Source organism: Pelophylax lessonae, assembly GCF_965119305.1.
Source record: "Pelophylax lessonae genome assembly, chromosome: 4".
Taxonomy (NCBI): Eukaryota; Metazoa; Chordata; class Amphibia; order Anura; family Ranidae; genus Pelophylax; species Pelophylax lessonae.
Genome location: NC_138771.1, coordinates 117,865,921 through 117,881,540, shown reverse-complemented (window position 1 = coordinate 117,881,540; position 15,620 = coordinate 117,865,921). Strand labels below are relative to the sequence as shown.

The 15,620-nt window shown below is 37.4% G+C and overlaps 1 protein-coding gene across 1 annotated transcript in view; it reads left to right on the top strand.

Annotated features, from left to right (window-relative positions):
* The window catches only part of LOC309553340 (dual oxidase 1-like), a 165,126-nt gene that overhangs the window by 63,350 nt on the left and 86,156 nt on the right, over positions 1 to 15,620 (top strand). The window contains exons 10-14 of the mRNA XM_082254407.1: positions 1,058 to 1,148; positions 8,031 to 8,133; positions 9,537 to 9,709; positions 13,735 to 13,910; positions 15,300 to 15,418. Of these exons, the coding sequence (XP_082110533.1) occupies positions 1,058 to 1,148; positions 8,031 to 8,133; positions 9,537 to 9,709; positions 13,735 to 13,910; positions 15,300 to 15,418 (662 nt within the window). The remainder of the gene's footprint in view (positions 1 to 1,057; positions 1,149 to 8,030; positions 8,134 to 9,536; positions 9,710 to 13,734; positions 13,911 to 15,299; positions 15,419 to 15,620) is intronic.

The window sequence follows — 15,620 nt, the reverse complement described above, 5'->3', positions numbered from 1 at the left end:
CTAGCCTGCTGCATCATTTTTTCACTTTGAATTTTGGGGTGTCTTTTAATTCAGCCCTCTGTAGGTTAATAACTTTAATTGTCATCAAATGATGTGGCATCCTTTCATTCCTAACACATTACCCAGTCCATACCAGTATAGATAGTCAACGTGAAATTTTTCTCCATTGAGATCTGATGTGTTTTCAAAGTGTTCTATTATTTTTGTAAGTGTATATACTGTATGTATATATATATATATATAATCTAGTTCTATGCCGAGTTGCCTTTCTGTTTTTCTGTCCAGTGGCCTATTACATGGACAGTACAATAAGCTTTCAAAAAGCCCACTTTGGTCTATAATGTATGGTAACATAAAACTTTGGGCTGAAATGCTAAGCTTAATCTGTCAATAAATACACTAAGTAATGCAGCAGACTAGACAACCCTCACGGCTAATAGATGCCAAGTTCAGATATAGGATGGCTGGCTTAAATGATGTGGTTGGACAATGCTGCTTCTGTTTTCTTATTGAAACCCTGAAAACTGTGGGGCCCACCACATCCTGCAGTTTCCTAAATATGGTCATTTCTATGCCAAGTTTGTAAAGATCTTTAAAAGATGAATGTAAAATGGTGGTGTTAGATGATAGAGAAAGAATGTAAATTGCTCTCTTATAGATCTCTTTCCAGTACCATCACTTAAACTAAACATTTTCACAGAACATAAACGAAGAGCTAAAGTTGTTAATTAAAAGCATATGCTAGCAACTAATGCCTTTTGATCTAGCTTCCTATTAGAGAGTGCCTTTGTTCGTTCTCTATAAGCCCACTGTATGCAGGAAGGTAACCAACCTCTCTTGCTCACTCCTGAGATAAACCAGAAACTGTGGACTTTAGTATGCATGTTTAGCATCACTTTAATTTCTTCCTATTTTAGTTGTCTTAGGCAGTAGTAAGAATAATTCTATCCTTACATGAAATGTAAAAAAAAAAAAATCCTGTAAAGCGTACATTTTTTTTTTTTTTTTTTTTTTACTCACACATTTTTAAGCATTTTGTGTCATTTTTGCTCTGCAGAAATAAAACATGTAATTTTGTAAATGTCACTGACTCCAATGGTGGGATATGGCCAGTTTACCGTTTGTGTGAGAGCTACACAGCAAAAGAGGTAAGAAACTCATTTAAAGTGACACAGACAAACTATATAATCCATGCTTTTTCTCCTCAGATGACAGCATTTCAGTTCTGGGAAGATACAGAAGTTTCTAACTTCTGATAGGAACCCCTCCAATGATAGTTCTGTTTCATAGTTTTTGGTTCTGTCCATCTTGTGAAGGAAGCTCTTCTTGCTACAATCTCTATTATAGGCAGAACTAGATCTCCAGTAAGATGGTGTTGTTGCAGGTGGCCTGTGAGATAAAAGAAACTAGAGAGTGGAAAGGATAATCTACCTATAGAAAATATTTACTGACTTTTGATCCAGATGACATGTTTTTTTTAACTAATGACAACTTCACATCTCTCAATGAATCTCTGTCATTTATTAGGATAACTAATGTCAAACAAAAGTAATGTTCCATTAACGCATATTCTAACAAATACTATAATCAAAAAAAAATGTGATAACCTATACTGCATAAAAATGTATAATTAAACATATAATTAAACATAATTAATTCAAGTTACCAACATGTAATTTAAACTATAAATAGTAAACAAATAAAACAAACTCCACATGTACATGCATTGGATGGAAGAGTAAAAATATATCTGGTATACCTTCATAGTATCAAATGATGTGCATTTGTGGATTTATTCATTAAGCAACAGATGAATCTAATTTCAAAATAACCCACAGAATCCAAACAACATTCATTTTACTGAAGCCACAACAAGTACATAATGTATTTTTATTGGATTCTATGTGTATAGCACTTTACCCTTAGTACTTTGGTTTTTTAATTTTTTTTAGATTGTTACTTGTGAGTCAACTTAATGTTAGACTTCACTTTATAGCCATTGCGTGCAGGTTTCTCAGATCAAAAGGAATAGATGAGAAGGTAGGTCTCTGTTAGATAAAATAACATCATTTGTAATGGCTAATTTATTTTCTCAAACTTAACCTTCCTAGCAGTATTCCCGAGCGTGACTCGGGGTTAGATTTTAGAGCCAAAAGCGGTAACCCCGAGCCACACTCGGGGTACCGCTAGGAAGATCGCTGGATCCTGGTAGAGGTTTTACTTACCTTTTCTCCGGGATCCAGCGAAGAATGCGGGCGGTATGCGGTGGCGGAGCTTCCTCCCGATCGTCTGCGAGCCCCGGCTTCCGTCTCCGGCGACGTGACGTTCGCAGGGGGGTGGAACCGGCGGCAAATTCAAATGTAAAACACACCAAACACACTGATGCCATTCAAAATAAAAAATAAATTCACATTACATTGCCCCCCAGTGCCCTCTCCTGCAGTTTTACTGTACTTTTTATGTAAATATATATATATATATATATATATATATATATATACAGTATATATATATACAGTATATATATATATATATATATACGTATATATATATATATATATATATATATATATATATATATACGTAATTCTTGTGAATGAGCAGCCCAAAGCAACTGTATACATTATATATATATATATATATATATATGTATATATATATATATATATATATATATATATATAATAAATGTATACAGTTGGTTTGGGCTGCTCATTCACAAGAATTACATGCAAAATAATGGTACCGCTTTCAGCACCTAAAATCCAAAAGAATCATACCGCCAGGGAGGTTAAGAAATTGTGTTACAGATGGAGACAGTCCCAATTTTTGGCGTTCTTCCTAAAATTATAAATAACATATTTTTGTTCATCCAAACAGTGCATTCAAAGACTGCTTACAGGGTTAGATAAATGGCATAAAAAAACAGCTAATGACCCACATACCTCTAGAAGGTCATACCCGGTGCTGATGAAAATATGATTTAGGAAAGACAGACTAAGACCACCATGAATACCCAGTCAAGGGTATACCAACAGACATGTCTTAATTCTTGAGTGTCTGTTGTTCGGGACTACAGAAGGGACTATAAAAAAAAAAAAACGTACAAATAAAGAGCCTGCAGACAGTCAAGCAGATTGGGTCGTATTTATGAAGCCATGAATAAGGTTGAAATGTTATCTCCACTTTCATGGGGAAAGAAAATAGCAAACAAAGAAAAAATAATATAGCATATGAAATTGCGACACAAGTCATATTGTGATTGAATGTTATTAAAAATTTCCTTTTCAACCTGTAATTTTATGAAAATGTAATGCAATATGGCTACCTGGAGGTGGGTGTTCTTTACACAGAATGTGTACTGAACACACTCCCAGAAACATAGATTCCTGCTTGTGTGATTGGCTCCCTAATATTCCCAGAAGTCTGCACTGAGATACAAGTTAGATTTCTGGCATCGCCTACAACAAAAATTTCATTTTGGTGAGATACTCCCAATAAGAACTCATCTAAAGGGATGCAGGCCCAGCAACTTTCCTCATTAGATCTGCAACAAAGGTTGTTATAATCCTTGCAATGTGCATAGATCACCCAAAGGGAAATCTTTTTTACTCAACAAAAGAGGAGTTGCGCATGAATCTGCAAATAATATATGTATCTATTCCTCCTATCTCTTGCCTTACTAGAAAGCTTCAATTCCTAATTTGATGAGAACCCCAAAATGATTTAAATGTCAGCAGTGAAGGGTGAATTTTGTTCTGAGACAAGATCCTTTGGCATCCAAGGAAAAAATGGCAAAGTGCCCTCATGCAAGCCGAGACAATGCCTGCAGAAGGAGACGGAAGGTTGTTAACCGTTAATGCTCTATTCATTTAGTATAATCACTGCACAAACAGAGAGAGGGATGTGAGCTGTCTACTGACAGCTTACACCTCAAACAACAAGGTCCCACCTGGCAGATATCTCTGCAGTTTTTATATGGAAAACTGCCGCATTGCCTCTGTTAAAGTGGAAGTAAAGTCCACTTTTTAACTTGTACTTACAGGTAAGCTTATAATAAGGCTTACCTGTAGGTACAGTGAATATCTCCTAAACTTGCGCTGTTTAGGAGATATTCACACAGGATGCAGCCAGTGACGGCATATCCATGTCGTCCCTTTAGAGCACCATGCCGAGGCTCCCATGCATCATCATGGCCCTGGCCATTTATACAGCCAGAGCCAGCAAACCCAGAAGGAAGACCAGGTGAAGATGGAAGCGCTGGGGAGCCATGATAGCGCTGCGCTGGAGGGCTCAGAGTGCAGGTAAGTTCATCATAATGTGCTAGTATGCTGTGCACTTTAGTACATTATGACTTAAACCTGGAGGGGCCTGATTTTTTTGCTTATTTCTGTGGCGGATTTCTACTGCTTTAATTAAGGGCAGGGCTGTTAGTTAATGTGGCATGCCACTTATGACACTTTCCTGCACCACTGTAATGGAAGCATGATGCTTAGTTAATTTCTTGCTAGTTGTTATGTCTGAGAAATAATTTCTTCACAGTACAAGCAGCTAGAGAGTTCAATTGGGACTTGTTTGAAAGCTCTTTTGCTACTTGTTAAGAATATATCAATACTTTAGTGTCCAAAGTCTGGACACAGGTAACCCTTGATCTCTGACAATGATACTGTCTGCATGGAAAATGCACATTCTTCTTGTATTTGCAGGGATTTTCCCCATGTGCTTATGTTTTCAATATACTGGTAGGCTTCATATCAACATTCTGAGGTTGAGCACCCCACCCCACACCCCCCCCCCCCCCCCACACACACACCTGTACTCTATCAGTGTCCACTATCAAGTAGATATAGGAGGAGTCCCTTGTAGTGCATTAGCACATCTCTCCCAGCAAGGAGTGTTGTCTCCAAGGGTTAGAGAGGCTGGATTCACCCTTTTTTATGGATAGTGTAGGACCCACTGACAATGGGGTACTTTGATTTAGTGGTGGGCTTGAGCACGATATGGCCATATGGTGGGACCAAATCCCCATTTTTATTTATGGATTGTCTTCATATTTGATAGTCATTTCTTTTGCATGTGTGCTCTATTCTTTTTTAATATTCATATCAACATACCATACTGTGTACAGTATCTCACAATAGTGAGTAAACCCCTCACATTTTTGTAAATACTTTATTATATCTTTTCATGTGACAACACTGAAGAAATGACACTTGTGTAGTGAGTGTACAGCTTGTATAACAGTGTAAATTTGCTGTCCCCTCAAAATAACTCAACACACAGCCATTAATGTCTAAACGGTTTGGCAACAAAAGTGAAACCCCTAAGCGAAAATGTCCAAATAGGGCCCAAAGTGTCAATATTTTGTGTGGTCACCATTATTTTCCAGCATTTCCTTAAGCCTCTTGGGCATGGAGTTAACCAGAGCTTCACAGGTTGCCACTGGAGTCCTCTTCCACTCCTCCATGATGGTATCACGGAGCTGGTGGATGTTAGACACCTTGCGCTCCTCCGCCTTCCGTTTAAGGATTCCATACAGATGCTCAATAGGGTTTAGGTCTGAAGACATGCTTGGCCAGTCCATCACCTTTACCCTCAGCTTCTTTAGCTAGACAGTGGTTGTCTTGAAGGTGTGTTTAGGGTCGTTATCAGGTTGAAATACTGCCCTGCAACCCAGTCTCTGAAGGGAGGGGATCATGCTCTGCTTCAGCATGTAACAGTACATATTGGCATTCATGGTTCCCTCAATGAACTGTAGCTCCCCAGTAACGGCAGCACCCATGCAGCCCCAGACCATGATGCTCCCACTACCATGCTTGACTAGGCAGGACATACTTATCTATGTACTCCTCACCTGGTTGTCGCCACTCGCCACACACACTTGAATCTGAACCAAATAAGTTTATCTTGGTCTCATCAGACCACGGGACATGGTTGCAATAATCCATGTCCTTAGTCTACTTGTCTTCAGCAAAGTGTTTGTGGGCTTTCTTGTGCATAGTACACAAGATAGCACTCATACGTCCATTTCCCGAAGATAACCTTTGGATATAACACTAAGCACGTGCACTCAACTTCTTTGGTAGACCATGGTAGGCCTTTTCAGGGTCTTGGCACTCTTCTTATAGCCTTGGCCATTTTTATGTGGAGCAACAATTCTTGTTTTCAGATCCTCAGAGAGTTCTTTGCCATGAGATGCCATGTTGAACCTCCAATGACCAGTATGAGAGAGTGAGAGCGATAACACCAAATTTAACACACCTGCTCCCCATTCACACCTGAGACCTTGTAACACTAATGAGCCACATGACACCAGAGAGAGAAATGGCTAATTTGGCCCAACTTGGGCATTTTCACGTAGGGGTGTACTCAGTTTTGTTGCCAATATTAGATATTAATGGCTGTGTGTTGAGTTATTGTGGGGGGACAGCAAATTTACACTGTTATAAAAGTTGTACACTCACTACTTCTTCAGTGTTGTCACATGAAAAGATATAATAAATATTTACAAAAATGTGAGGGGTGTACTCACTTTTGTGAGATACTGTATGTGCTTGTATCACTGTAGTATGGACACAGAAATGTAATCTCTTTTACAGCTGGATTACTGTATATGTAAATGGTTTTTAATACTTGTTATTAATATAGTGTATTCGTTTATAATAAATGATTTACAGCACTGTAAATAATGTTTCATACCAGTTGTGGCCTCCAACAACCCCAGATAGTCTTTCTATGACACAGACAATATTGTGGGAATTGTGTGAACCCACCTAGTCTATGTAGTTAGAGCAACTAACGAAATACTCTCATAAAAAACGATTTATTTAAAAACTATACAGTACCCGTGGACTCATCTGTAACCCTTAGTTCAGAAGCTCCTGAAACTTAACCACTTAAGCCCCGGAAGATTTTACCCCCTTCCTGACCAGGGCCTATTTTGCGATTCGGCACTGCGTGACTTTAACGGACAATTGCGCGGTCGTGCAACGCTGTACCCAAATTAAATTGATGTCCTTTTTTTCCCACAAACAGAGCTTTCTTTTGGTGGTATTTGATCACCTGTGCGATTTTTTTATCATGCGCTATAAACAAAAAAAGAGCGACAATTTTGCAAAAATAACAATATTTTTCACATTTTTTTTATATGAAATTCCCCAAAAAAATGTAAAAATCTAAATTGTTTAACATTTTAGGCCAATTTGTTTTCTGCTACATATGTTTGGTAAAAAAAAAATCGCAAAAAGCATATTTTGATTGGTTTGCGCAAAAGTTATTGCGTTTACTAACTAAGGGAAATGTTTTTGTCATTTTTATTGTTTTTTTTAACGAGTAATGGCGGCGATCTGTAATTTTTTTTGCAGTACTGCGACATTGCAGCGGACAGATCGGACCCTTGACTGACATTTTTGACACTTTTGGGGGTACCAGTGACATTACTACAGTAATCAGTGCTATACATATGCACTGTTACTGTAAAAATTACACTGGGAGGGAAGGGGTTAACTTTATTGGAGAGGGAGGGGTTAAGTGTGTCCCTAGGGGCGTGTTTCTTACTGTGATTGGATGTGGCTTTGTGTGTAACAGCACAGATCAACGGTCCTACATAGCAGGACCGAGTGATCTGTGCTTTTACACAGAGGAGAGTGACAGGCGGCTTTGTTTACATTAGCCGCCTGCCTTTCTCCCTCTCTACCCGACGATCGCGAGTGACCGGCGGACATCGCGTCCGCTGGTCACACGCGCCGGCTTCTTCGGGTACGAGCGGGGACGCCTATTCGCTCCCAGGCTAGTGACGTACCGGTACGTCACTTTGCCTGGGAGGGGCTGACCGCCGCCTTATATAGTCGGGCGGCGGTCGGCAAGTGGTTAAAAATGAGAAATGTAATGAAAATTACAACTTAGTATTATATTGGTTTAAGGGTTTTTTTTTATATGCTTAGATACTATTAGAGTTTAGGAATATTGCTCAGTTTTCATATTTTTTTTATATTATATTATTTCATCCATGTTTATCAATATTATCACAGAGTCAGCGCATGCCAACGCCCCAAGATGTTGAAGCTTTGCTGTTTGGAATGGCTTCACAGATTGCTGAAAATGAAGATAGCATTGTTGTTGAAGATTTAAGAGGTGTGAGACAATATTTATTATTGAGGTGTTTATAGTGCCTGATATAAGGACATACAGCAATAAGTACTTTTGATAGGACATTCTGCCCATGAATTGACTGCTAATTTCAGGTCCAGTTTGTTCAATATATTCCTCCACAATCATTGCTCAATAAAGCTAATTACTGTGCCAGCTGTTCTGGCACATGGGTTTTTCATAATCTTATATATAACAATGCTATTGTAAGGGTATGATCATGGTTCAGGCTTGATGACTATCACTGCAGAACCCATTGTGTACAGCAGTCGTCTTTTGGGGAAACTTTCTGTGTTTGATCTGTTGTTGGGTGTTCGTAGGTCTAATGCAATGTATTATCAAGTGAGTGTTGGGATCCTTCTCCAATAGGAGCAGGCTAACAATACAAAAGGAGGTTCCAGCAAAGTAGATTTATGTGCCTCCAAGTGTATAAGTAGTGATCTTGTACGGGCAGGAGGTAAATAAGCAGATTTTCTTACATATAATTCTAGAAAATATTTACCTTACCCTTCTCCCCAAAAACCCATCTAGTGGCTCCCTAAACCTGCCCTTAGCTTCAACCCAGTACTGCAACATACCACGTTATGGCCACATTGGTTTACAAGCTGAAATAACATAGCTTATTAAAGATAATTGTAATATCCCAATATTGTACAAATTGCACAACCCTTGATCCCACATGTTTCACATTCTGTACCCATGAGGCTGTCGTATCTTACCCTTATTGCTATTAGTGTATCATTTCTTACAGATCTTGGAAATATAGCTTGTCCCTAGTTTTCAGTTGTATAGCTTAAATTAATTAGAGAATGGATCCAGTAAGATATACTTACTTTTTTTAACCACTGGGTGTGTCTTGCCGCCTGTGATATTAAAAGTGATATTTCCATTTCACCCCGCTTGTTGACTGTGACTGATTTTCAACCAGGGAAGTGAATATTCATTGGGTGGTGAAGGTAATAATATCCTCCCCACTATTATTTTATGTTTCAATCTGTTTATTAGGTTTTTCACATGTACAGGGAAAAAAAAGACATTGTCTGACCCAAAAGAGTCGCATAAGAAATTACAAATAACAAGAACATATCAAAATAGACAATAATCAGTACAAGACAGCATGCAGCAGTATCTACCAGTCCATTACCTCCTAGTATGGTAAAGAACCAAACTATGCCCCGACTCGCAAGGTGATTTCTCAGCAAAGCAATCCACTATTATTTTAGTAATTATTCCTTTAAGTGCACCGGTAAAATCATAATTAGGCATTGATTCAATGTGCATCTAAATCAGTGGGAGGCTATAGGTGACAACAGCAGATATTACACGAAGCACAATTTGCAGTGACATGCATGATGAAAGAGATTTTTAATAATTATTTTGCATAACAGACTACTGGTATGGATCTTTCAAATATTCCCGGACTGATTACATATCCTACAGCATTCAGAGAGGCCGCGACTTTGGACTTTGCTGTTATAACCATGGAAGAGAATACTTTGGACTGGCACCTGTTACAAGTTGGAAGGAGATTAATCCAAGACTGTATCAGATAAACAGGCAGGTTGGTATATGCTAGACTTTGAACATAACTTCATTTCTGCAGATTAAGCATATGACTTTGACCTGTTTCTGCAGAAAATACAGCTTTTTTACATACACACAGAAGAGGTCCACATGATTGGAAAGCAGGAAAGCTTTTTCTTTAAAGTCCTCTGTTAATATATCTGATTGCCACTTGGGGGGACAAAATGGATTTTTGTTCCCCCACTGGAGCAAATTGGATCATGCTTTATTTATTTATTTATTTATTTTTTGCTTTTTGCTTGCCTCTGAATCAACATGGTTAAAGCATTGGGTATATGGAGGTTTTTGATTAGTGTGTGTATGTGTTAATTTTTTCTGTGGGTTGTACTGGATGGACTTGTGTCATTTCCAACCTGATTAATGATTTAGCTAGGTAACATTAAGTTGGTAAAGAACATTTAGCATAACAAATGATCTCATCAAAATGAAACATATCTTGCACTAGGCCAAATGACGATACAAAAGAACAGCGCAAAATGGTTGTGATTGGCATAAAATATGGTGAATCACCAAAAACCATAAATGGACAAATATAAATATAAATATATGAAACAGATATCCTAAAGCCCTGTGCAATGAAAATCAATACAAAAACAGTATCATACACCCTGTGCGGTGAATACAAAAGTCCATAAAAATAATAATAATAACAGTCAATCAAAAATGCATAAAATCCAAAATGCATAAAAATCCAAAGTGCTTCAGCAAGTAGCCAGTGAAAGATATTCCACAAAAGCTGCTCAAGTGCTGGAAATTCTGTGCAAAATCATTGCGTCGACGCGCTTCGCCCTCCTCCAAGGCATTATCACAGACGTGTTGTGATAATGCCTTGGAGGAGGGCAAAACGCGTCGACGCAATTTCCGGTCCTACGCTTGCTGTGACGTAATTTCCGGTAGCGGTGAAACGCACGCCGGGACCAGGGGAGCCGCAGCACACCGCGATCTGAACTATCTCTTATACCAACTTAATGACTACACCAGCCTGCTTTTTATCATGCGAAATGTGAGTGATCCATTTTATGTTCTGAATAAACGTTTTCATTAGCAATATTACACTATTGTGAGCCTTTCCTTCCGCATATGGTCCCTATGCTGCTGATTCTATTGGAGGTCCCTAGGTGGTTCTAATCAGCCCAAAGGATAATTGCCTGGATTCCTTACTGGACTAAGCCTGTGTGACCCATACACAATATTGTCTAGGGGTCCATTTTATCCGGTAAGTGTAATATCCTGGGGGAGAGGAAAAGTCACTATTTGTCACCACACCATGGCAGCATGATTTTGCACAGAATTTCCAGCACTTGAGCACCTTTTGTGGACTATCTTTCACTGGCTACTTGCTGAAGCACTTTGGATTTTTATGCATTTTGGATTTTATGCATTTTTGATTGACTGTTATTATTATTATTTTTATGGACTTTTGTATTCACCGCACAGGGTGTATGATACTGTTTTTGTATTGATTTTCATTGCACAGGGTTTTAGGATATCTGTCTCATATATTTATATTTATATTTGTCCATTTATGGTTTTTGGTGATTCACCATATTTTATGCCAATCACAACCATTTTGCGCTGTTCTTTTGTATCGTCACATTTTAGAATCTTTTTGATTTTTGCACAGCAGCACTTTGAGTTGCACTTTTAGCACCTACCATAGCGCAGCATTAATTTCTATTTCTAATTCACACTAGGCCAAGTGACCCGATAACACATGATTCAGCTAAGGGGATGTATATTGATGGAAAATGTTACCCTACTGAGTGTCAGTCTTCTGCATGTATGCTTTCCTGCACAGCTTTGTAATTCAAATACAGTTATACAGTTTCTTTTTTTATGTTATGTGATTTTTTTGTAAAAAAAACGTTTTATATAGGATTTAGTACAGTGCTTATTTAGTTATTTCAATTTCTGTTGTATTTGAGCAACAAAAGTTTAACATGGACGTCTGCATTTTGGCAATGATCGCTGTACAGTAATTTTGGAATTAGTGACATTTCCTTTTTATTTTTAAGTAACAAAATCTGTTTCATATTTGTTTAACTGGATCTGGTTGTTTTTAAGACCATCTGTTTAATTCTGCCCCCTCCCCTCTCCCTGCATATCACACTGGAAGAAACTGATTTTTATCTCACAGCCACAGTTTTAGGATCACACAGGCTCTTTTCATGCCTCAAGTCCTGCCAGACAAGAATATCATTATGCTCTCCTCCTAAAATATCCAGCACGTCTGATAAAATCAGTGTTTCTCAATGACTTTCACACTAGGATGATGCAGCAATTATCAGCTCAGTGAATAACTTTCACCAAACTCTTAATCGTACTACTACTATAAAACAATCTCTTCTAACACTGCCCAACTACTCATCTAATTGTTTTTTTTTAATGGATAGAACTATTACTTACAATGACCACTTAATAATGTAAACAACACGAGGAAAAATTAATATAAAGTAAATTGCCCTTGCAGGGAAAAGCAATAGGTTCACTTTGGCGGCAGCTTTGCCAGCTGCTTGTATCTTCCTTCCTTTGGCTTTCCTGTTGCTTAGATTGGCCAGTGGGAGCCAAGAAAGGAAACGCTATGTAAGATGCAAGTCATTACTTTTTCAATCTCAATGGTGTTTGAAAATAAAATAAACGAAGACCAAAAGGACTTTCTTAAAGAGAAACAAGAATAGATGAGAATTTAGGCATATACCATTTCTGTATTGTAGCCCTCCTAAAGTTTATCAAAAGAGAAAAACAAACATTTTAGATATTGCAGTTTGCTAATCTTGAGATGTGGTAGTTATATTAATTGTAATATATTTTTTTTTTCATCTGATAGTTTTAATGAATACCACATTTTCTTTCCTGTGTTTGCTCTGCTCACTCAACTGTATTAATAGAGGCAGCCATGATTGTTACCCAGGTTGAGATTAAATCATGTCTGCCTTTGTAAATCTCCATTGCATAAGTAATGATGGGATCAAAAGTTCTAGAAGAAAGATACAATTGTTCTCCAGTTAATCCTCACAGGAAGTTGCAAGGACATTACATTTCTGGGAAGATCAACAGGTATTTCCTGTGTTTTCTAGAAATGTTTCTAGCCTAAAAAGCAAATCTAAGGACTGGTAAACGGCAAAATATTACATGTTTGTATTTGGGATTTGATACCTTTTAAAGGTTGAGATTAAGGACCTAGAGCCTTTCTATGGCTCTTAGCATACTGACACTACATACTAGAACAGTTTCTAAAAGAATTATAACCAATCTTTAGCCAAAAAAAATCATACTATTGTACATAGAGGTCTACTAAGAGGTTAATCATCTGGGTCTACTAAACAATTAAGTTGATTTACTAAAATGTATTGAGACTGCTTACTTAGAAAAGTAAATCTTCATTTAGCTTAGAAAATAAGGTGACAATGGGGTTGATTGGAAACTGGAAAGTGCAAAATCTGGTGTAGATGTGCATAGAAACCAATTAGCTTCCAGTTTAGTTTTGTGAAAACCTAATTGAATAAGCTGAAGTTAGAAGATGATTGGCTACCACGCACATCTGCACCAAATTTTTCCCTCTCCAGTTTTAGTAAATCAACCCCACTGTGTTCCTTTAGGTTGCCTGATCATGTGCAAGGGAAATGAAAAAACAGGACTTTCACTTGCATGTATTTATAGGATTGAAGTTAACACAGCTGCACCTTATACCTGTGTTGTCACTCTGTCACACATGTTTGTCAGTTGATAATACAAGCAGCCAGTGCTGTTGCACAGGGATAGTTTACATTGTCACTATCAGTAGACATCAAGTAGATGTAAAGAAGCTGGAAAAGATGAGCAGTGCTGAGATAAAAAAAAATGATATTTTTTTGTGGAATATAAAAAAAAAGGACATTTTCATGATAAACAATGCTTTAGCAAACAAAATGTCACCAAGTTGGCATTTAGTTCTACTTTAATTACTCAAAAAAAAAAAAACCTTCATTACTAAAGTAACATTTATATTTTTTGACACTGTAGTTGTTTGATGACTTGGCTACACTCTATGACAATGATATACATAAATTAGAACTGCTTCCGGGTGCCATGCTAGAGAGTTTTGGAGATCCAGGGGAGCTTCTGACTGCCATTGCTCTGGACCAGTTTCAGCGCTTACGAGATGGAGATCGATTTTGGTTTGAAAATTCAAGAAATGGGTAAATATTAATATTTGCTATGCAGGTAAAAACTCTGATCTCCTTAATTTTTAAAATATATTGGATATATTGTATTGCAGTGCAGCCATATTTGAATAATTCTTCTTCTGTAAGAAAAAAAATAAAATCAAGGACACAACCAAAGTTCTCTGTCTCCAAAGTAAAATGAAACCAACTCCCTCCAATAGATTATTATCTCTTTGATAATATTATTATAAAAAATGCCCATCAAACATATAAAGTCTCACCCAACCTATCAAACCTGCGAGCGTTAAAGCCACTTGTTAACACTGAGTGTCATTTAAAAGTTTATCTGAAAAAAAGAACTATCTGTGTTGCTCAAATTGACTAGTTCATTGCAGAGAGAGAAACAAACATTTTCAACTAGGTTACCCTAAGTCCATGGGCTCTGTAACTGTTGCGACACCACTGTTTTCGCTGCATTATTTGATAGATATTTTACCAATGTATGTGTAGCATCATAAAATCTGTCTGGGCTGATGGAAAATTTCTTAAAGATGAAATCTGGGGAAAATTCTAAATTACCTTTGCAGTGGGGCTACCCACATTGCAAGAGTTAAATGTGTGTTTTTTTCTAGGGTAGAAACCTTTGCTTCCCTGGCAGCCAGCACTCTCCTCTTCCCTCCGACAAGCTAGGTTGTAGATGGGCTCTCAGCATGCCCAATTAAAATGCCAGACTGCTGTTTCTGCATTGTACATGATGATGTCAGAAAGCAAAGGACAGGCGGAGATGCCTGGGTAGTGAGGAATAAGTAAAACTGAAATTAAAGGTACTTTCAACAAAAATAAATATTTAACCCTTTGTAATGCTAAGGTGCCCCACTGCATCAGTGGTTTTGAATTTTCCTTGGAGTTCAGCTTTAAAAGATATTGATATATAGTTTACAGTGACTCATTATAGAATCCTCTTGAGTATAATTAAGAAGGGTTGCTTGTCCAGTCCAATGTTAATGAAAAAACTCTGCCTTTTAAAGTTCAAAATGGTTTCAAAATTGCACACATAAATCTGGAAAAGATTAGAGTAATGAAGTAATAGAGTAGGGGAGTAATGCAGGTAAAAATCAAAAATATTACAGAGTTAGAATGACTCTTCTATGGTGTAATGGTGTAAACCCCGTTTATACATTTTTATCTGCTGAGGTAAGGTACCCAAGAAACAGGAAACTTCAGTGTATTTTGACCAACTGCCATTTAACTTGGGCCTGCTGGCACTTTTTAAAAGTTATTTTTGTTAATATTTCTGTTGCTCCATGGCACTTTTTTATCTATCTATCTATCTATCTATCTATCTATCTATCTATCTATCTATCTATCTATCTATCTATCTATCTAAAGATAATACAGCTTTGTTATATACCTTTATTTTAGACTGTTCACTGTAGATGAAATAGCCAAGATCAAGAATACTTCATTTCATGATGTTATCTTAGCAGTTACCTCTGCAAGTGTTGGAGATATTCAGCGCAAGGTTTTTACTTGGATTGATGGTGAGCACATAAGTAATAATAGAAATTTCATTATTCAATATTGAATCTGCCTGCCATAATAAAGGACAGTAATCATGAGCGTATTTGTTATGATTATTTTTACACTTAAAAAAGTCTTATGCATGTGTGGTCCATTTTTTCTTTCACAGAACTTTTCCACATACTGTACATTTTCTTAATATCTAAAAGTTGGTTTCAATAG